The 23,002-nt window shown below is 45.7% G+C and overlaps 1 protein-coding gene and 1 long non-coding RNA gene across 2 annotated transcripts; both read right to left on the reverse strand.

Moving 5' to 3' along the window:
• Window positions 1–1,250: 1,250 nt before the first annotated feature.
• On the reverse strand, window positions 1,251–7,810 carry LOC309351985 (C-type lectin 1-like). The gene is given in 6 exon segments (XM_081880231.1): window positions 1,251–2,766; window positions 3,244–3,355; window positions 3,631–3,765; window positions 5,684–5,763; window positions 7,595–7,721; window positions 7,725–7,810. Coding segments are annotated over 6 exon segments (585 nt in total). The 5' UTR covers window positions 7,773–7,810; the 3' UTR covers window positions 1,251–2,683.
• LOC309352058 lies at window positions 1,251–12,765 on the reverse strand. Its single transcript, XR_014161071.1, has 2 exons — window positions 12,364–12,765; window positions 1,251–1,496 (listed from the first exon to the last, which is right to left on the reverse strand). It is a non-coding gene; the product is annotated as an uncharacterized lncRNA (long non-coding RNA).
• Window positions 12,766–23,002: the final 10,237 nt, after the last annotated feature.

The following is a 23,002-nucleotide window of genomic DNA, read 5'->3' on the forward strand; positions in this document are numbered from 1 at the left end:
TGCTGGGGCACCAGCAGGTGGCACTATAATGGGAAATGCCACAGTATCCTGATTTAAGGAACAGGCAAAAACTGCACGTTGAAAAGGAGTGGCTGGTTCTGTTGGTGAGAGAGTACGATCATTGCCAGCCAGACCACGGTATTTTTGCAGGATTGGATCCTCTGGTGGGGAACTATAGTCTGGAGTCTTGGGGTCTGGTTTTGTGGGCAAGGCAAGTGCTGGAACAGGCGGCATCACAGCAGGCTGGACTAAAGAAGCCGATGTTGGCAATACAGCCATGGAGATATTTTTTGGTGATAAAGAGCCCATGGCATAACAAACCTTGCACCATGCATTTAGAATCCGAACACCGAAACTGGGGTGTCCATGAAAATGTGCTCCAATCTTATCCCATTGTTTTAATTCCCAAGTCCCATCTGCAGGAAACCAGGGGCAATGTTCATCGATGGACTGAATATGCTATATCAAATCACCCTCAGGAACTTCCAATTTGTTGGAGGAGAGGAGAAATTTTAAGTCCTTTAAAAATTTCTGTTGGGGAAAAGACAGGGAGCTGCCCATATTTCTAAAATCAATATAAAAGGGATCGACTCACTGGGATCCGTGGATGATTCAGCACTGTGCAACCCTTGCCGGACGTAGTGAGTCGATGATCAAGAAGCCTCTCACGGTTTCCTTTGAAGTCAGTCTCACACTGCTTTCTTTAGTCAGCCTCCTTTCTTTTAAGTTTTCCTCTTCTTTTAAGTGAGCCTCACACGGGGCACCACTTGACGGAAGCCTGCCGTCATAGATGGTGCTTAGCATAGCATAGAAAGAAGACACAATGAGGCAGCGAGTATTTTCATAATAATGGAGGGCAGCTCCTTCGACTTCTCTCTCCTCCGGTAACTTTTATTATCCTTTGTCCTCCCAGCCGCATGGCCGTTTGCCAATGTCTCCTGTTACCTCATCCGGTCAAGGCTTTTATTGCACCCGTCACCATATAAGGTAATCATTGCCCAGAGGAATGTCAGGGGGCACCCTGCAGTATTTACAAGCCTCTGTCTTGGCTTTATGACTCCCACACTCCCTGCAGAGGGGAAGGGTCACGGAGAAGTCCAATTGCACCAGGAAGTAAAGGGAAGACTCCCTGAGATGCCTCCATCTCAGTATCAAAGCTTATAGAGGAGTTGATTGCCCTCAAGGCACCATATTGCGAATGTGTCAAAGGTCTTTGAAGTGGGTGCACACATGACAGAGAAGCTACTGAGGCTGATGCAATATAGGAGCATTTATTTCTGCATATTTGTACAGGCATGTACATATTATAAAAGTTATACTTCCCCATCGGAATGACAAAAAGGTCAGGGATCTGCACTGAAGGAGGATTCCTTCTTCTGCCCATTGCCCAGTAGATCTCTTGGCATCTCAAAATGCTTGTGACATTTCTTTCTGCAAGTGCCTCTGTTGCCTTCAGTCCCCATCATCTTATATATATTATACGAGGGGTGGGGCACCTGCAAGGCTGTTCCCCTCCCAACTATATCCTCAATGGATTCAAGTTGAAAGAAAGGAGATTCCAGCTAAACACAAGGATGAACTTTCTGAGTGTAAGAGCTATTTGACAGTGGAATGGACGCCCTCAGAAGGTGGTGAATTCTTCCTTGGAGGTTTGAAAGCAGAGGTGGGATGACAGCCTGCCAGAGATGCTTTTCTTGTGATTCCTGCATTGCAGGGGGATTGGCCTAGATGACCCTCAGGGTGCCTTCCACTTCCACAATTTTATGGTTCTGTGTAACATTAGGGGTGGACAACAGGACAATTGGGAGCTGAAAGTGAGCTCCCAATTAATCCTTGCAAGCAGGAATGGGGACAGCAAGCACTCATTGAACTGGTTGCATTACAGATTTCCCCCCATAGATTTCTCTTACAGATTGGAAAGTGCATCTCCTCTTTACCACTGATCGCTGCTAAGAGCAAACCCCATTGGGAACGTCCTACTGCCGCCAAGGGGGGGGGCTTGCTCTCATCTAATTAGTGCTGGACTCCAGCCCCTTTGGAGACACCCTTTCAGCAACAAGCAGCTGGTTTGCGCTGAGAGCACAGCTGCAAGGGGGCTGGCTGCAAGTCCCACTTTGTCTTTTTGCAGGTGTGGTTTGGATTCAAGCTGCACCTGCAAACAGTCATTTCTCCTCTGCCGAGGGCTTGCTTTCATTAAGGCTTCACCCTTCCCAGGGCTCTAGAAGACACTGCCATAAAAGTGCATTGGTTCTTTGCAAAGTAAAAGAGACCAGTTGAATGTCCTAAATGCAATCTGAATCATGATATTGGAGACATGTGAGCCCTGTGGGGCAGGAAGTAACAAAGGGAAGTAATTGACTGCTGTTTCAGGGGCATGTGTTTAAATTCACAATGGGCTGAGGCATCTATTAGGGAAGGGGAGACTGTTGTCCTCCTGACGTTGGTGGACCCCAAAGGTTCTTCATCCTGGGCTCCCAGGGAAGGGGGCTCTTGCTACTTGCAGGATTCAATTAGATCTATTGCAGGCTACAGTGAGAGCAGGACACTGAAATAGATGGGCCACTGGAATGGGGCAGCAGGGGACCTCTGACGTTTTCATATTCTGAAAAAGGTGCAGCTAGAAAGACAGCGTTGGATGGAAGCCTCTGAGATTTGATGGGGTCAGCCAGAGAGAGTGAAGAGGTCAGGAGGATGCAGATGCTGGCTCATGTTCACAAATATAGGGTTCTTCATATAGGCAATTCTCAGCTCTAAATCTCAAATAAACTGGAAAGAGAAAGAAAATGAGCTTAGGCAGAGTGACATCAGCGGCTCCTTGGCATGCTGCTGCTGCTGGGACCCCCACACCCTCAAAACACATGAACCCCACACCCCATGGCGCCTGCAAAGAATGTCCTTTCTTCTTCTCCCTTCAGAAGAAACCCAGCCACCCATCCAATATTAAATTGGCCAAGGCGGGTGGTGGCATCTATGGGGAGGACCTTGAGTGGAAAGCAAAAGTGGATTAGGATGGTGTTCCCCGTCAGTCTGAGCCCCTTTGGGAAGGCTAGATTCTTGTGAGGCAGCTTGGGAATATCTCTACCAAAGAGATGAAAGGGCTCTAAAGGAAGTCCTTCACTCTTGGCCTAAGAGCAGGCAAGCAGCACATCGCACACCCGCAGTAGAAATTTAGAAAATACTGCAACCCACATTGCATTGAGCATGGCAGCTCCAAAGTACCAGTTCTGAGAGCGGACTCCTTACCGTCCGCAAGAAACAAGTAGGCACATGAGTCGATGCCACTACTCATAGGTTCTCCCTTACTCCACGGTAGGAACTCAGGAAAAGAGTAATCTGTCCACTCCCAATTTCCATCCTGTAGGGACAAGAGAGGTGGGATGCTCTTTAGAAAGAACAGATCACAAGGAGACACTTCCAAGGACACAGCACACTCCTTGATGATTCCACCCAAATGAACCACAGACAACATTATTTGCGTTGCAGGACATCAGCCAGGAGCCCACCATGACTGTTTTGGCCTCAAGTATGTTGAGTCCAGAGAACCTTCTCGTAGCATTTCATCAGCTGGGGAAGCCCCATAGAAGAATCTTCCCACTGACAGAGGAGGAGGAGAAGGCCTTGGAGACTCACCTTATCCTTGACTGACAATCCAATCCAGACACGAATTTCCTTTTTAATTAGAAGCATGTTAGACACCCCACGCAGTTCTTTCATATCATGGATAGAGGCAAGCTTAGAAGTCGTGTCAAATATATGGCAGATTTTCTGAGAAGTGGAAAAAAGAATGAGTTTTATGCAACTACACTTACCTTTGAATTCTCCTCAAAGTCAGGTTCAAGGTTGAATATTGCAGCCGCAATACGTGGAAATCCAGCTCCGGACATGTGACTGATTGAAATGCAAGCTTTGTTCGGCCAACTGAGATCCAGCACGGTGCAATATCCCCATTTGTGTCTCGCTCAGTTTCCTCACTGTCTGATTTTTAATTAGATTCTCCAATTTCAGTTTGTGATTTTGTTTATAAAAAGAAAAGTTCTCGGGAGAACTGAGCAGCATTTGAGTGGACATTGCCCCAGTATAAAAACATTTGTTTGCTATTTCACCTCATATTCTGCAGCTTTGGGTCTTATTTTCAAGAATACACTTTACCCACAATTTCCTCTAATACAGTGGTGCCAACTGGTGGGCAGGGGGCCAAGAGCCCCACAAATCTTCAAGGATGTGCCCGGGGCCCCTCAAAATTCTGTGGTGTCTGTGCGTGCATGCCTCCTAACGTGCTTATCTTACTCACGTACACTGCATGTCATGTGAAGTGTATGTATGTTTGTTCAAAATATTTTTGGGGAGAACGAAAATTCAAATGATGCCTCTGTTTTGATGTGTGTTATTTCAGGACATGTCAAATCGAGTGGCTCTCATTAAAATGTGCTTCAAAGCCAAATTTCCCCCCATCATGCCCATCTAATGAATTGCATGTGCACTTTTAAGGCTGCCAGATCCATCATGCAGCATGCTTGGGCAATGTCCAGTGGCGTAGTGGTCATTTTATGTTTGTGCAGAAGCTGGACACAACAGCCAACCTGTCCCCAAGGAGAACTGAAAGCTTTGCCTTGAAAGAATGGCAAAGTGCAGGTAGCTGTGTTGATCTGTTAATAGATTCCTTCCCCGAAGGAGGAACAGTACCCGGCAAAATACCCATTCTATTCGGATGAGCTTGGCTAATCAGGACATGGTAGGAGAATGCCAGGGACGTGCCCTCCCATAGCAGGAACATCATTGCTATTTATTTAGACAGGGCAGGCTTGAGTTCAGAGCTGAGCAAGCCAACTAGCTGGTGCATCAGATGGCATCCCTCAGGATGCTCACACGACTGTTATTTTCCTGGTGTGCTTCAATGACTCCCACACCACACATTTCAAGCACCTTTAATAAACATGTAGCTTATACCCAAGGACCATGGGAACTGTAGCCCTGTGGACAGCAACCTACATCTCCCTGGACTCTTAGGGGAATGCCATGTTCTTCAAATGTGTGTTCAGTGGCTGTTGTGGATCTTGCTTGCCTCATCCCTTATTGCATAAGCTGTTCTGACTCTCTCTAACGTACTTTGGGTTCTCCATGCTATTCCCAATAAATGGGCATCATTTATGAACCTACCCTGTCCCTGGGGGCTCACTTGAAAGCAGAACATGTTGGAGCCTTCATCAATCCTGAGTAAGTACTCCAACCTTTGGGGTCAATGGGTCTTTTCTGGGATGATGAGCCCACCATCTCAAGCCATCTTAAAGAAGGCCTGCCTACTTCCAGCCTATGAACAGCGTATCTATTCAATCACTATCCCACAGAACCTTTCCAGGATTGAGTTTCAGTGGCCTCCATCCAGCCCCCTAGTGGTTCCAGGCAATGGTCCTGAGCTTCCTCAGCCTCATCTGAATCTGAGAAGAAAGATAAACTGATAAACTGAGCTGGTTGCCCAAGGCCTAGTGAAGGAAAACCTCACTTCAGATGCCTAAATGACATCTCACCAGCTCTTGAGATGCCAAAGATGGCCTCCTGGGATAAAAAACATGGCCATGGGATTGAGATTCATAACAGGTCTTCTGCAGAGACTCTCAAGAATATCTTGTGTTTTGTGCCCTTGCTCTTTCTGGACTCACTCAAAGCACCTAGAGGTCCCTCTTACCATTGCCTCATGCCAACTCAAAGGGTCGGAAAAGATTCGATAGCAGCTTTCCTGTATTCTGGTCCAGCCCCGGAGGCAGCCTTGAGGTAACAGAGAGGGAGAACATTAGCATTCAACATGGTCATGTCAGCACAGGAAACAGTGGAAATAAAATACCTGTATCATTCCATCTTTTTGGGGCCTGAAAATTGAGAAAAAAGGGGGGATTGAGCTTTTGGGGAGGATTATTTGGGGGGAATGCCGAAAATCGCCCACCCACCAGAACACAGCACACAACTACTCGTGTTGCTTACAATTGCTGCTTACAATCTTGGGCTCACACTTCGTTCCGACGAGTGAGTGATTTTTGGCATCTTCTCCCCAACAATCAAGTGGCTAATCGACGCCTAAAAACGCTTCGTTCTGGCAGGTGAGCAATTTCCGGCATTGGCCACCTGATTGTTGTGGGCGGGGGGAATCCCGAAAATCGCTTGCGCACTGGAATGGAGCACACAACCGCTCACATTGCAGCTGCCTGATCGCCGCCATTAGCTCTCCTGCTTGCCACTGTGGCACCCAGTAGACAGCCGCCCTTGTCACAGGAAGCAGGAGCGTGATTGGCGGCCGCTGGCAGCAATAAGGGAGCTGATAGGTGGTTTCTGCACTGTGGCCAGTGGCCGCCAATCATGCTCCCGCTTGCTGTGACAAGGACAGCTGCCTATTGGCTGCCACAGCAGCAAGCAGGAGGGCTAATGGTGGCAATCAGGCAGCTACGATGTGAGTGGTTGTGTGCTGTGTTCCAGCGGGTGAGCGATTTTCAGGATTCCCCCCTTGGCACTACCCAGTTATAAGACGGGCCTAAATTTTGAACCTCATTTTTGGGTCAATAAAGGTAAAGGTAAAGGGACCCCTGACCATTAGGTCTAGTCGTGACCTACTCTGGGGTTGCGGCGCTCATCTCACTTTATTGGCAGAGGGAGCTGCGTACAGCTTCCAGGTCATGTGGCCAGCATGACTAAGCCGCTTCTGGCGAACCAGAGCAGTACACGGAAACGCCGTTTACCTTCCCACCAGAGCGGTACCTACTTATCTACTTGCACTTTGACGTGCTTCCGAACTGCTAGGTTGGCAGGAGCAGGGACCGAGCAACGGGAGCTCACCCCGTCACGGGGATTCGAACCACCGACCTTCTGATCGGCAAGTCCTAGGCTCTGTGGTTTAATCCACAGCACCACCACCTCATCTTATACACCTAAAAATATGGTATCTTTGGGGTGCCATAAAAGTCAAAGGGAAATTGAACAGCCTCAAAGACGTCCCAGGTCACGGGGTTCACCACTTTCTAGGTGTCCAATATGACATATAATATTTTCATTGTATTGTATTAAATTATTTACCTGCCTAGTTTCCAGCCAAGGGAAGCTAATGAGAATAACAGCAATAGATAATCTTATTTCAACCACTAATAAAAACCACTAGGAAATAAATACTACCAAACCAAGAATGATTCATGGGAAGGCTCTTTGGCCCTTTAAGGCCTTCTGAAAAGTGTAGCTGTTCACTGCAACTATACTTGAGGTGGGGTCACCACAGAAAAGACCCCCTCTATTGGTGATAGCTCAACTGACAGATGAAGATGGTGGAAAGATCAGTATCCAACTGGAACATCTGTGTGCAGGGAAGATGATACAGGCACAAACAGTTTAACAGATTTCATAGGTCCATCCCATTCAGGGGCCTGAAGGTTAAAGTCAGCACGTTGAAGTGCACTGGGAGACATTAAAACTGGTACAATCTAAGTGCCATTGAAACTGTGTGCTGTAAACAGAACAGGATTCTGTCATTTTGAACCAAACAGCCAATGGATCTACACTTGGCTTTCTAATGCTGCCAGAAGCTGATATTTCCCTAAGGAGACATCAACCACCTTACCAGTGGGACCGTAGGGGGTTTCTGCTTTTTTTACTTTCATAGCGAAGCCAAAGGAGAGCTGCCATATCAGAACAAGGCAGGTGCAAAGGAGGCTGAGCCTGGGGTTGGAGGAAGGCTGCATCTGCTTCTAGAGACAGAAAACACAAAACACACAATTGCTAGGCTGAGTTTCCTGCATCCATCGCTCAGAAGGCAAGGCTTTGTCTTTCTTTCTAACAGAAAGCTCCAGTCCTGGCCGACTCTGGGGTTGCAGCGCTCATCTCGCTTTATTGGCAGAGCGAGCTGGCGTACAGCTTCCAGATCATGTGGCCAGCATGACTAAGCTGCTTCTGGCGAATCAGAGCAGCGCACGGAAACACCATTTACCTTCCCCCCAGAGTGGTACCTATTTATCTATTTGCACTTTGATGTGCTTCGAACTGCTAGGTTGGCAGGAACAGGGACTGAGCAACGGGAGCTCACTCCGTCGCGGTGATAGAACAAAGTAAGGAGTTACAAATCCTCAAGATCAAAGCATTTCACTTTATAGATTTATTAACTCTTTGATTTGTTGGGGAGCTGGTCCATGAGATGCAAAGGTACCCCATTGTTAGTGTGCTGCTCACTTTAATAAATAATAATAATTTTTTATTTATACCCTGCTCTCCCCTGCTAGAGCCGGGCTTAGGGCGGCTAACACCAATAAAATTACAATAAAACATAATAGGGGAAAACAAACAAAGAAACAAACAAAAACCAGTTTATTAAAATATGGGTTAAAATACAATTAAAAATGCAGCCTCATTTTTAATAGTAGCCCATAAATCAAAACCATAAGGGGAGGGAAACATAAGGGTCAGACTGAGTCCAAACCAAAGGCCAGGCGGAACAGCTCTGTCGTGCAGGCCCTGCGGAAAGATGTCAAGTCCCGCAGGGCCCTAGTCTCTTGTGACAGAGTGTTCTACCAAGTTGGGGCCAGTACTGAAAAGGCCCTGGCCCTAGTTGAGACCAATCTAACCACCTTGCGACTTGGGGCCTCCAAAAGTATTGTCATTTGTGGACCTTAAGGTCCTCCACAGGGCATACCAGGAGAGGTGGTCCCGTAGGTACAAGGGTCCTAGGCTGCATAGGACTTTGGAGATATAGCTGCCAGCATGGAGAGTCAAAGAGATCAGAAAGGGGGAGATAACTCACCTGGGTTTTCAGCTTCTCCCTCTCTCTGCGAGCTGCTGATTCTTCCTTATTCAAGTGTTCCAGTTGAGCTACGCCTGGGTGGGAAGCTGATGTTTATGTGTCATTTATAGTCTGATAGGTAGGCAATGTCATGTGGTGAGAGACACTTGGCAGCACAAGGGAAGCCTAATGGTTCAACGCAAACATACACCGAGATCTTTTGCATCAGAACACAGAAGTACAGAAAGATCTCTTTCACATGAAAGCTGAAATGGATTGAAAAATATCCAACTGCTATGAAGTGGAAATTAGCCAGGAGAAAGTAAGAAGGTATGAAGAGTGCTGCTGGATCTGCCCATCAGTTATGCAAAATGTGGTCATTGCTTCTTCTCTCCACAGCGCCTCTGACTTTGTGTGTATTGTGTCAGCTAATGAAGCCCCACTTCTCTCCCTCATTTTAAGGAAGAAAAAGGGGGTCCTTCTTCAGATCTGGTTGAGATGGACAAGGAGAGTGTCTGTTCTACCACAAACACATCTCCAGAGTGATCATGAATGGCTGGGTGGGATTTTTGTCCACTCAGTTTCCTGATCTGGAATTGGGGGGAATATCACCTTCTGTGCAGGGTGCAACTAAAGTGGAATGGCAGGGCTGTGTGATCCCCTGATCCACTGGGTCCTTCCTTCCTTCCTTCCTTCCTTCCTTCCTTCCTTCCTTCCTTCCTTCCTTCCTTCCTTCCTTCCTTGCTGTCCTCTTCTGATCCAAATGCACGAGCGCATAAGACTGGTGTATACTTTCCTCCATGTCATCATCAGCAAATGTTCTTGCAACTCACTTGGCATCATGAGGAGGAATCCATTCTCCACCAGCAGATAAGACAAGGCATGAAACATCACATTCCTTTGCCTAATCAGAATATTGAAATCCTGCCCACCAGCTGATGCAGTTTGTGGGCTGTTATGAGCACATATTGATATACTTGGGGGAAGGGGGTGTTAGTTTCAGAAGAACTGCCCCTGGTGTTCTGCAGCAGAGGTGCAGAGTGTTCACATCCCCAACAGTGCAATTCAAAGGCCACACCTTGTTTTCAAGGTTGTTGTTGTTTAGTCATTTAGTCGTGTCTGACTCTTGTTCTTATAAGATCATCTGCAAAAGTTTTTAGCTTAAATTATTTCCCCACCACCACTATCCCCTTTATGCCTTCACCTGCTCTTATCCTCCTTGTCAACATTTCTAAGATCAAAATAAACAGTAATGGGGACAGTGCATGGTCCTGTCTTGTTCCTTTAGTTATTTTAAAGCTTTCTGTTATTCCATTGTTGATAATCAGTTTGGCTTTTTTATTCCCCAGGCCCGTTGATTTTATCGTTTTTCCATAAAATTCCATGACACATTGTCAAATGCCTTTTCCACATTGACAAACATTAATACCGGCTTCAGGTGGTAGCTTTGTTGGTCTGACACAGTCAAAATAAATAAAAAAATTGTCCAGTAGCACCTTAGAGACCAACTAAGTTTGTTCTAGACAATTAATACTGGCTGTTTGTCACTTCTTGCCTCCAAGTACTCCAATATGTCAATTATAGTTTTTATGTTATCTTTCATTTGGCGTCCCAGTAGGAAACCTGTTTTATCTTCATTTCTTTTGTCTTTTAGTATACTTTTCAATCTATTTGCCAGAATATGTGCAAAGAGTTTATAATCATTATTTAAGAGGGATATTGGTCTATAATTTTGAACTGTTGCTGATTCTGTACCTTGCTTTGGGATTAGTGTTATGAATGCATCTTGTCACAATTCTGGCAATTTCCCTTTACATAATATCTCATTCATAACCTCCTTAAGCGGTTGTGCTAGGGATTCTTCCAATTTTTTATAGAAAGAAGCAGGTAAACCATCTGGGCCTGGTGTTTTCCCAAGTTTTGCATTTGAAATTGCCTGCTGAATTTCCATCATAGTAACTGGAGAATTTAACTATTTAATTTTCTCATCCGGTATCTTTGGGAAATTATTTTGACATAAGTATTTTTCTGTTTTGTCTTGGTTTTCTTTCCCTTCTTGATACATTTCCCTAAAGCAGTTTTCAATTTTTTTAGTTATTTCCTTTGGATCATCAATAATTTCCCCCTATCTTTGAATTTGTTTATCGCCTTTTATTTTTGTTTTTTCCTTAATTGCTAAGCTAACATTCTTCCTGGTTTATTAGAGAATTCAAAGTTTCTTTGTTTTGACATTTTTATTTTCCATTCAATTTCTTGGTTCAAGAGTATTGAAATCTGAGTTTGTAAAGTTTAAATGTTTTGTTTCGCTTTCACATTTCCTGGAGTTTGGCATAAATCTTTTTCATTTTCCTTTATCTCTTCCAAAATTTCCAGTCTTTTCTTTGTACTTGCCACATCTACAACAATGAGCTATCTTAGCTGACCCTTTTTAATGCAAGCATAAAGGGGTCCAATAAACACTAAATATTATTTTCTGTTGTATTAGTCCTAATTTTAAATCTAATAACACCTTAGGTATTGGAGCTAATACATTTCCCCAATGTCTGGGTAATAATGAAAGTTCCAGTACTTTATTCCAATCATCTCCTACAGTCTGCATATTGAACTTGTGTGTTGTTATGAAAAATAAAAATCTTCTTGTGCTCAATTGGTAGCTCCACCTGGGAGACTATTTGCCATTAATGCTTGGATATAGGCCTCTGCATTCTTTGGTACTGTAAATTTGTGTGTTTCCTCGCCCCTTCTGACACAGAAAATAGCTGGGAATCTGACGTAGAACTCCAGATTAACCTCTTTTTGCCATGCGTCTTGTTTGGAGGGTTTCGGGTATACTTGAAGGGGAGACTCCCTGAGATGCCTCCAAGAATATCAAAGCTTATAGAGGAGTTGATTGCCCTCAAGGCACCTGTTATGCCTATCGGTGTGGTTGCTCGAGAGCGGACAGGCAAGATCCCTCACTGGTCTTTTCAAAGGCTTTATTATTGGTGCAAAAACATTTACAATGCAGAATGCCTCTATTCCATGTCTTGCTCAGTCACTAGCAGAATCTGAGAGTGGGCGGTCCTTAAACTTTCCCCAGCAGAGTAGTTTCTTGACCCCCAGCCGACACCTCCCCTCTCTGCGTGAAAACCTACTGCACAGGGAAGGCTTGGGTAAAGGAGGACCTCCCTCCTCCCCGCTTTGCTCAGGCAAGGTGCCTTGGCTCTTCCTTGGATCCTCCGAGCCCTGCAGCTCTTCCCCACTAGAGGCAGGACCTCCCTCAGCTGAGGAAGTGCTGCTTCCCACGATCTTTGGAGGCTCTCTGTAATCCAGCTGCCCTTCAACCTCTCACCTCTGAGCTGATGGCAGTTCCCTGACAGCACCATATTGCCAACGTGTGAAAGGTCTCAGCCAGCGCTTTGAAGTGGGTGCACACATGACAGAGAAGCCACTGAGGCTGATGCAATATAGGAGCATTTATTACTGAAGCATATTTGTAGAGGCATGTACATATTTAAAAAGTTATGCTTCCCCATCTGAATGACAAAAAGGTCAGGGATCTGCTCATTGTCCAGTAGAAATTGGCATCTCACCTCAGTCTCCATCATCTTATACTTATTATACGAGGGATGGGGCACCTGCGAGGCTGTTCCCCTCCCAACTATGAGGATATTCAAGTTGAAAGAAAGGAGATTCCAGCTAAACACAAAGAAGAGCTTTCTGAGTGTAAGAATTATTTGACAGTGGAATGGACGCCCTCAGAAGGTGGTGAATTCTTCTTCCTTGGAGGTTTCAAAGCAGAGATTGGATGACTGCCTGCCAGGGATGCTTTTGTTGTGATTCCTGCATTGCAGGAGGATTGGCCTAGATGACCCTCAGGGTCCCTTCCACTTCCACAATTTTATGGTTCTGTGTAACACTAGGTAAAGGTAAAGGGACCCCTGACCATTAGGTCCAGTCATGGCCGACTCTGGGGTTGCGGCGCTCATCTCGCTTTATTCGCTGAAGGAGCCGGCGTACAGCTTCCGGGTAATGTGGCCAGCATGACTAAGCTGCTTCTGGTGAACCAGATCAGCACACGGAAATGCCGTTTACCTTCCCGCGGGAAAAAATGAAACAATTTTGGGAATTGATTTACAACGAACTGAAAAAGATGTTCAAATATACCTTCCCAAAAAAGCCAGAAGCCTTTTTGCTAGGCTTGATGGGAGAGGAAATAGAAAAGGTAGATCAAAGACTATTTATGTACGCTACAACTGCCACCAGAACTTTGTCAGCCTAAAGGGAAAGTACAAGAATTACTAACAGTGGAGGAGTAGCAAACGAAGATGGTGGATTATGTGAAACTAGCAAAACTGACCTACAGGATTCATAATCAGGAGGAAACAAAGTTCCAAAGAGATTGGAGTACAGTGGTACCTCGGGATGTGAACGGGATGCGTCCCGGAGCCCCGTTCATATCCTGAACAGAACGTAAGACACGACTGCGCGTCTGCTTGTGTGCGGGTCGTGTTTTGCTGCTTCCGCACATGTGCGTGATGTCATTTTGACCGTCTGTGCATGCGCGAGCAGCAAAACCCGGAAGTAACGTTCTCCGTTACTTCTGGGTTGCTGCGGAGCACAACCCAAAAATACTTATCCTGAAGCATATTTATCCCGAGGTATGACTGTAAATTTGTGGACTATATACCGTATTTTCCGCCCTATAGGATGCACTTCCCCCCCCCTCCAAAAATGAAGGGGAAATGTGTGTGCGTCCTATGGGGCGAATGCAGGCTTTCGCTGAAGCCTGGAGAGCGAGGGGGGTCGGTGCGCACCGACCCCTCTCGCTCTCCAGGCTTCAGGAAGCTATCCGTTAGCTGTGGGAGAGCCGCACGGCTCTCGCATGGCTAGCGGAGAGCTTGCCTGCACCCAGAAGCTTGGGGCGCGCTGAGCTCCGCACGCCCTAAACTTCGGGATTAGTGCAGCGCTCCGCTAGCCTTGGGAGAGCCGTGCGAAGTTGCGCGGCTTTCCCAAGGCTAGCGGAGACCTTGTCGGCACCCAGAAGCTTGGGGCGCGCTGAACTCCGCACGCCCCAAGCTTCGGGATTAGCGCAGAGCACCTGGGGGGGGGGGATAATTTTTTTCCCCTTTATTTCCCCCCAAAAAACTAGGTGCGTCCTATGGGCCAGTGCGTCCTATGGGGCGAAAAATACGGTAAGTAATAACTGTAGAAATCTGAAGACTGAAAAAAATCTTATGACGTGGACTAGATATTACTAAGGAACTGTGGGAAAGGGATTGAAGTAAGAAAACCTGCTGAAGGGAGGGAGGGAAGTCAGTATATATATATATATAGATGATTCCATCCAAACAAACCACAGACAAGATTATTTGAGTTGCAGATCATCAGCTAGTGGCCCACCATGACTCTTTTGTGGTCAAGTATGTTGAATGCTGAAGAATTGATGCTTTTGAATTCTGGTGCTGGAGGAGACTCTTGAGAGTCCCATGGACTGCAAGAAGAACAAACCGATCCATTCTGAAGGAAATCAGCCCTGAGTGCTCACTGGAAGGACAGATCCTGAAGCTGAGGCTCCAAGACTTTGGCCACCTCATGAGAAGAGAAGACTCCCTGGAAAAGACCCTGATGTTGGGAAAGATGGAGGGCACAAGGAGAAGGGGACGACAGAGGACGAGATGGGGGGACAGTGTTCTGGAAGCTACCAGCATGAGTTTGACCAAACTGCGGGAGGCAGTGGAAGACAGGAATGCCTGGTGTGCTCTGGTTCAGGGGGCCATGAAGAGTCAGACACAACTAAACAACAACAACATGTTGAATTCTGAGAACGCTATCCTCGTATGTCCTTTACACTCTCCACACACCAGCCAGAGGAAACTTCACTCATTTCCATCTCTGGGCACACTAAGTCAAGCAGGATTCCCCTTCAGATCTTCCTTCTCAACTTGGGATGGTTGGATAGTTGGAATGGAGGAGGAAGCAGGGAAGGTGGTGGTGATGGGGGAACCAGGCACAGTTCTCCTCCCCCTCTAGGAGATCTTTGAGGGCCCAGAAGAATAGCATCCAGACAGGGGTACCCATTTGCTGTCAAAAACTAAAACAAGAATGAGCAATGGAAGTGACTGTATTCTCAGGTGTTCCTCAGTTGACTTTCAATTTTCACATAATGTTCACATGCTATTTTGGAAATGTGTCTTTAGCGGGTAGGAATTGTTGCCCATAACACCTCAAGTACATCAACTGGGGAAGTTACATAGAACAGCCTCCCCACTTAATACTTTTATTATCAGCTCTGACAGTGCAGACGGAGGGGGAGGAGAAAGCCTTGGGGACTCACAAAATCTAGGTCAGAGAATCCGATCCAGACATGTTCGTGTTTTGACTGCTTAATGATTTTAGCCAAGAAATGCAGTTCTTCCACATCAAGGATAGAAGCATTGGTGCCAAACTTTGTGCAGAGGTCCTAAGAAGAAAAGAAAAAGAAAAGAATGAGTTTGATGCAGCTGGACTTCCTATGAAATCTCCTAAAAGTTTGGCTCAAGATTGAATATTGTACTGGGAATACAGTGGTACCTTGGTTTTTCAACAGCTTAGTTCACGAACAACTTGGAATTTTTTTATGTACTGAGTTGAATAGGATCCAAAAGGCAGCAGTCTGATTGGTCCTAGAATAATAGGATTCAGAATGCAGCAATCTGATTGGTCCACAGGAGCCACTCAATCCAGCTCCAGGTGGAAGTGAATCCACAACCTGATTGGCCTACAGGTGAATCCCGAAATTAGCCAATCACGTGGGGCCAATTGTGTAAATAATGTCTATAAGGCAGACATTCTGGGGGAACTTCCATTTCCTCCTCACCACTATGAGCTGAATAAAGAGCATGAAATCCACTCTCGACTCCAAGTATATTTCAAATTTGAATGCTGCAAACCTGGAAGTAGGTGTTCGGTTTGTGAACTTTGCCTCAGAAGCCAAACATGCTCCGTTTTGAGTCCCGAGCTTCCAATTTTACTGTTGCGCTGCTAATTTGTGTCCCCCCCTGTGACGTTAATCTATATGAGAGAGTGCTGGAGGGGAAATAGTTAAATGGGTTGCACAGACAGGACCCGGGGGGTGGAGTCAGTGGGTCTATAAAACTAGTCTGAGAGGAGTTCTGGGAGGAGTTTGTTGGGAGTTGTTGGTGGGCAGTTGGTTGGGTTTCATGAGTTGGCTGGTTGGGAAAGGCAGTTGGTAATAGAGAGACAGTTAGGGCAGTTGGTCCTTGAGTGTGGGGAGGTAGCAGAGATAGAGAGAGGAACATAAGACTAAGAAAGTAAAGAGGAACACCGTTTGGAATGCTGTAATAGTTTTGTTTTATGTCTGAAATAAAATACACTCTTCTTTATTAATTGAAAAGCTGACTGAGACGGAAGTGATTTTACCAGGGAGGACCTGGTTGGTGGCAGCGGATTAGTGGCATACGGGTCAATAGTCCGTGAGACGACCGGGGGCTCCGTACAAATGCCACAGTCACTCCTGACGCCATTCCCGGCTCTGTGCATCAGCGCAGTCAGAATAGTTGCAACCTGGTTGGATGCACCATCCCGTCTCTTACTCGGGACTGACAAGGCCATCTTTTACTGAGAAGGGGAGAAGGCTTTGTTTATTTCAGCTACAGATAGGTAGCCGTGTTGGTCTGCCATAGTCAAAACAAAATAAAAAAATTCCTTCCAGTAGCACCTTAAAGACCAACTAAGTTAGTTCTTGGTATGAGCTTTCGTGTGCATGGTATCTGAAGAAGTGTTCATGCGCACAAAAGCTCATACCTAGAACTAACTTAGTTGGTCTTTAAGGTGCTACTGGAAGGAATTTTTTTATTTCAGCTACTTTGTGTTATACAGCAAAAGCTAATGCATTTTAGGTTTGCATCCTCAAAGAAAGAAATACAGCTCAAGCTAATGTATTTTAGTTACTGAATCCTCAAAGAAAGAATTTGGGAAGTCTTGGGGCCTAGTTGGGCCTAGTTGGGGTGAATACACAGGCCTGGGGTGACTACACAAAGGTAAGTTTGATCAAGATACAGATAGGTAGCCGTGTTGGTCTGCCATAGTCAAAACAAAACAAATTCCTTCCAGTAGCACCTTAAAGACCAACTAAGTCAGTTCTTGGTATGAGCTTTCGTGTGCATGCACACTTCTTCAGATACGATGGACTTCCATTTCATGCGGCTCAATGTGGTGCCTTCCATAGTTCCAGTTACAGATAGGTAGCCGTGTTGGTCTGCCATAGTCAAAACAAAACAAATTCCTTCCAGTAGCACCTTAAAGACCAACTAAGTCAGTTCTTGGTATGAGCTTTCGTGTGCATGCACACTTCTTCAGATACGATGGACTTCCATTTCATGCGGCTCAATGTGGTGCCTTCCATAGTTCCAGTTACAGATAGGTAGCCGTGTTGGTCTGCCATAGTCAAAACAAAACAAATTCCTTCCAGTAGCACCTTAAAGACCAACTAAGTCAGTTCTTGGTATGAGCTTTCGTGTGCATGCACACTTCTTCAGATACGATGGACTTCCATTTCATGCGGCTCAATGTGGTGCCTTCCATAGTTCCAGTTACAGATAGGTAGCCGTGTTGGTCTGCCATAGTCAAAACAAAACAAATTCCTTCCAGTAGCACCTTAAAGACCAACTAAGTCAGTTCTTGGTATGAGCTTTCGTGTGCATGCACACTTCTTCAGATACGATGGACTTCCATTTCATGCGGCTCAATGTGGTGCCTTCCATAGTTCCAGTTACAGATAGGTAGCCGTGTTGGTCTGCCATAGTCAAAACAAAACAAATTCCTTCCAGTAGCACCTTAAAGACCAACTAAGTCAGTTCTTGGTATGAGCTTTCGTGTGCATGCACACTTCTTCAGATACGATGGACTTCCATTTCATGCGGCTCAATGTGGTGCCTTCCATAGTTCCAGTTACAGATAGGTAGCCGTGTTGGTCTGCCATAGTCAAAACAAAACAAATTCCTTCCAGTAGCACCTTAAAGACCAACTAAGTCAGTTCTTGGTATGAGCTTTCGTGTGCATGCACACTTCTTCAGATACGATGGACTTCCATTTCATGCGGCTCAATGTGGTGCCTTCCATAGTTCCAGTTACAGATAGGTAGCCGTGTTGGTCTGCCATAGTCAAAACAAAACAAATTCCTTCCAGTAGCACCTTAAAGACCAACTAAGTCAGTTCTTGGTATGAGCTTTCGTGTGCATGCACACTTCTTCAGATACGATGGACTTCCATTTCATGTGGCTCAATGTGGTGCCTTCCATAGTTCCAGTTACAGATAGGTAGCCGTGTTGGTCTGCCATAGTCAAAACAAAACATATTCCTTCCAGTAGCACCTTAAAGACCAACTAAGTCAGTTCTTGGTATGAGCTTTCGTGTGCATGCACACTTCTTCAGATACGATGGACTTCCATTTCATGCGGCTCAATGTGGTGCCTTCCATAGTTCCAGTTACAGATAGGTAGCCGTGTTGGTCTGCCATAGTCAAAACAAAACAAATTCCTTCCAGTAGCACCTTAAAGACCAACTAAGTCAGTTCTTGGTATGAGCTTTCGTGTGCATGCACACTTCTTCAGATATCTGAAGAAGTGTGCATGCACACGAAAGCTCATACCAAGAACTGACTTAGTTGGTCTTTAAGGTGCTACTGGAAGGAATTTGTTTTGTTTTGATCAAGAGTTAGACAAGGTGCCAGACACAGTTTGAATGAGTTTTCTGTTTGTGGCTTCTGTAGTAGATCTTGTACATAGCTCTCTCAATTTAGAATGTAGAATGGTTTGGTAGCGTTTTGTGTGCTGCTTATGAGCTGCTTCCTTTATACTGGTCTACTACAAGAATTGGCATAGGTTCATTTCTTCAGTAAATGAATCTACCTTTGGCTTTCTAAGGCTGCCAAAAGGTGTTCCTTCCCTCAAGAAGGCAGCAACCACCTCAGAGATGAAAAGATACAGTACCCGTCTCTGGGGAGTAGACGCCGGTGTCGCCAGCTATTTCTCTGTTTAAGACAAGGGAGAGCTGACATATCAGAACAAGGCTGGTGCAAAGGAGTCTGAGCCTGGGGTCAGAGGAAGGCTGCATCTGTTCCTGGAGACAGAAAACACAAAACACACAATTGCTAGGCTGAGTTTTCTGTATTCATCAGTCAGAAGGCAAGGCATTCTCTTTCTTTCCAGCAGGACAATGCACACCTATTTCACCCACAGAGAACAAAGTGAGGAGCTACACATTGTTGTTGTTTAGTCGTTTAGTCGTGTCTGACTCTTCGTGACCCCCTGGACCAGAGCAAGCCAGGCCCTCCTCTCTTCCACTGCCTCCCACAGTTTGGTCAGACTCATGTTTGTAGCTTCAAGAACACTGTCCCACCATCTTGTCCTCTGCCGTCCCCTTCTCCTTGTGCCCTCCATCTTTCCGAGCATCAGGATCTTTTCCAGGGAGTCTTCTCTTCTCATGAGGTGGCCAAAGTCTTGGAGCCTCAGCTTCAGGATCTGTCCTTCCAGTGAGCACTCAGGGCTGATTTCCTTCTGAATGGAGAGGTTGGATCTTCTTGCAGTCCATGGTACTCTCAAGAGACTCCTCAAGGAGCTACACATACTCAAGTTCAAACCATTTTACTTTATAGATTAATCAACTCTTTCATTTGTTGGGGAGCAGGGTCATGATATGCAAAGGTACCCCATTGTCAGTGTGCTGCTTACCTTAGAAATGTAGTTGTGATCCAATGGAGAGTCAAAGAGATCAGAAGGGGGAAGATAACTCACCTGATTTATCTCTCTCTCTCTCTCTCTCTCTCTCTCTCTCTCTCTCTCTCTCTCTCTCTCTCTCAGCTGATGATTCTTCCTCATTCAAAGTGATGACTGTGGAACAACTCCAGGGTAGAAAACTGGTGTTCGTCAGTTATATATAGCCTGATAGGTGGGCAATGGCATGTGGTGGGAGACACTTGGCAGGAGAAGGGAAGCCTAATGGTTCAACCCAAACATACGCCTAGATCTTTTGCATCTGAACATGAAAGAACTCAGAGATGTATTTCATCTGAAAGCTGTCATGGATTGTCAAATATACAACTGCTTTGAAATGAGCAAAGAGGTGGAGAGCCATCCCAGATGAGGAGAAAGGAAGAAGGTGGAATGAGTCCTGTTGGTTCTGCCCACCCATTTTGAAAAATATGGTCATTGCTGCTTCTCTCCCCTGCTCCTCTTATTTTGAATAATTTGCTCCAGCTAATGAAGCCCCCCCACCCCTTTCCCTCACCCTGAATGAGTGGTCCGTCTTTCAGAGTGAGGCAATCTGGTTGAGATGGCCCAGGAGTGTTTATGTTCCACTAGATATCGTTAGGAGTTGGAAAACATTTGAATTAAGGAAAGAGGGAGAGCAGAGGAGGAATGGCAGCCCTGGCTGGTCTCTTGTCCTTCCTATCTCCCTCACTATGAGAAAAGGACAGGGGGTCCTCTCCCCTAACATGAAGGTTGAACATTTCTCCCTCTTCCAACCTTCTGGGGCAGCTAGACATTCTCCTTTTAACCTCATTTAAAGTTTACTGGCACCTTCCTTCATGCTATCCTCCTTCCTTGCTATCCTCTTCTGCCACAAATGCACAAATGCATAAGACAGGCACAAACTTTCCCACATGTGGTCGTCATCAACTAATGTTCTTGCAACTCAGTTGGCATCATCAAGAGTAATCCATTCTCCATCAACAGAGAAGACAGGGCATGAAAAACTGCATTCCTTTGCCTAATAATAATAATAATAATAATAATAATAATAATAATAATAAATGTTATTCATACCCTGCCCTCCCCAGCCAAGACTGTGCTCAGGGTGGCTAACACCAGGTATAAAAACAACTGATTAAAATACAACTTAAAAACAAGATCAAAACACAACATTGAAGTGCAGCCTCATTTCAGTAGAAACTCAAATCAAAAACTTTTGGGAATGAAAACGTCAAGTCTTCACCGAGGCTAACTATCCATACTGGTCCTACGTGGGCCAGAAAAAAGCCAGGGAAGTCCCCAAATAGGAGTTCCATCACAGAAGGAGAAAGGAAAAAAGAAAGAGGGGGAGGGAATCAAGTTGATTGATTTTGGGTATGAAAACATCAAAACTTCACTAATCAGAGTAGAGATTGAAATCCTGCCCACCAGCTGATGCAGTTTATGGGCTGTTAATGAGCACATCCTGATATACCCAGGAAGAGTTTAGTTTCAGAAGAACTGCCCTGGTCTTCTGCAGCAGAGGTACAGATTCTCCACACACCCAACAGTGCACTTGGAAGTCAGCTTCTTGTTTTTCAAGTTACATGTTATTTCAGGGCCGTCTTTAGCAGATGCGGCGCCCGGGTGCAAATATCCACCCAGTGCTCCCAAATTACCACGGATAGTGTTGGGGTGCCCATAGCTGTGCACTGCCAGCCATTGGGGGGCGCAACTCTCCCCCATGCCGCTGTGGGAGAACGATCCCCAAAGAGGCTTGAGAGTAAAGTTGCGCCCCTCCATCTTAAACTTCTTGTTCTGGGAAAGGACCCCACTCACCTTCCTCAGGGTGAGGCAAAGGGACCAGAGACCAGCCATTGCTACCCTTCCTTCTCTGCTCTCCCTCTTCCTACTTCAATTTTTTTGTAGCTCCTAAGTTATCTCAGAGATAATTTTCTAAGAGAATGTCTGGCCACCATGGAGACGTGGCGGCGGTGGTGGAACAGACCTTCTCTTGGGCCATTCCAGAATAGAATCATAGAATCACAGAGTTGGAAGAGGCCACAAGGTCCATCGAGTCTAACCCCCTGCCAAGCAGGAAACACCATCAGAGCACTCCTGACATATGGTTGTCAAGCCTCTGCTTAAAGACCTCCAAAGAAGGAGACTCCACCACACTCCTTGGCAGCAAATTCCACTGTCGAACAGCTCTTACTGTCAGGAAGTTCCTCCTAATGTTTAGGTGGAATCTTTTTTCTTGTAGTTTGGAACCATTGCTCCGTGTCCGCTTCTCTGGAGCAGCAGAAAACAACCTTTCTCCCTCCTCTATGTGACATCCTTTTATATATTTGAACATGGCTATCATATCACCCCTTAACCTCCTCTTCTCCAGGCTAAACATGCCCAGCTCCCTTAGCCGTTCCTCGTAAGGCATCGTTTCCAGGCCTTTGACCATTTTGGTTGCCCTCCTCTGGACACGTTCCAGTTTGTCAGTGTCCTTCTTGAACTGTGGTGCCCAGAACTGGACACAGTACTCCAGGTGAGGTCTGACCAGAGCAGAATACAGTGGCACTATTACTTCCCTTGATCTAGATGCTAAACTCCTATTGATGCAGCCCAGAATTGCATTGGCTTTTTTAGCTGCCGCGTCACACTGTTGGCTCATGTCAAGTTTGTGGTCAACCAAGACTCCTAGATCCTTTTCACATGTACTGCTCTCAAGCCAGGTGTCACCCATCTTGTATTTGTGCCTCTCATTTTTTTTTGCCCAAGTGCAATACTTTACATTTCTCCCTATTAAAATTCATCTTGTTTGTTTTGGCCCAGTTCTCTAATCTGTCAAGGTCGTTTTGAAGTGTGATCCTGTCCTCTGGGGTGTTAGCCACCCCTCCCAGTTTGGTGTCATCTGCAAATTTGATCAGGATGCCCTTGAGTCCATCTTCCAAGTCGTTGATAAAGATGTTGAATAAGACCGGGCCCAAGACAGAACCCTGTGGCACCCCACTAGTCACTCTTCTCCAGGATGAAGAGGAACCATTGATGAGCACCCTGTGGGTTCGGTCAGTCAGCCAGTTACAAATCCACTGAGTGGTAGCATAGTCAGGTCCGCATTTTACCAGCTTCTTTACAAGAATATCATGGGGCACCTTGTCAAATGCCTTGCTGAAATCAAGGTAGGCTACATCCACTGCGTTCCCTTCATCTACCAGGCTTGTAATTCTGTCAAAAAACGAGATCAGGTTAAAACAAAACAAATTCCTTCCAGTAGCACCTTAAAGACCAACTAAGTCAGTTCTTAGCAAGAATACCAAGAACTGACTTAGTTGGTCTTTAAGGTGCTACTGGAAGGAATTTGTTTTGTTTTGACTATGGCAGACCAACACGGCTACCTATCTGTAACGAGATCAGGTTAGTCTGACATGACTTATTTTTCAGAAATCCATGCTGACTATTGGTAAAATGCCTCGTAAAATGCCTCGCTCTGAAGAAGGACACCCTTTACATTCCTCTGAGTGAGGCAGAGACAGGAGCAATTCATTCAAAG

The sequence above is a fragment of the Podarcis erhardii genome (genome assembly GCF_964252035.2).
Source record: "Podarcis erhardii genome assembly, chromosome: 10".
Taxonomy (NCBI): Eukaryota; Metazoa; Chordata; class Lepidosauria; order Squamata; family Lacertidae; genus Podarcis; species Podarcis erhardii.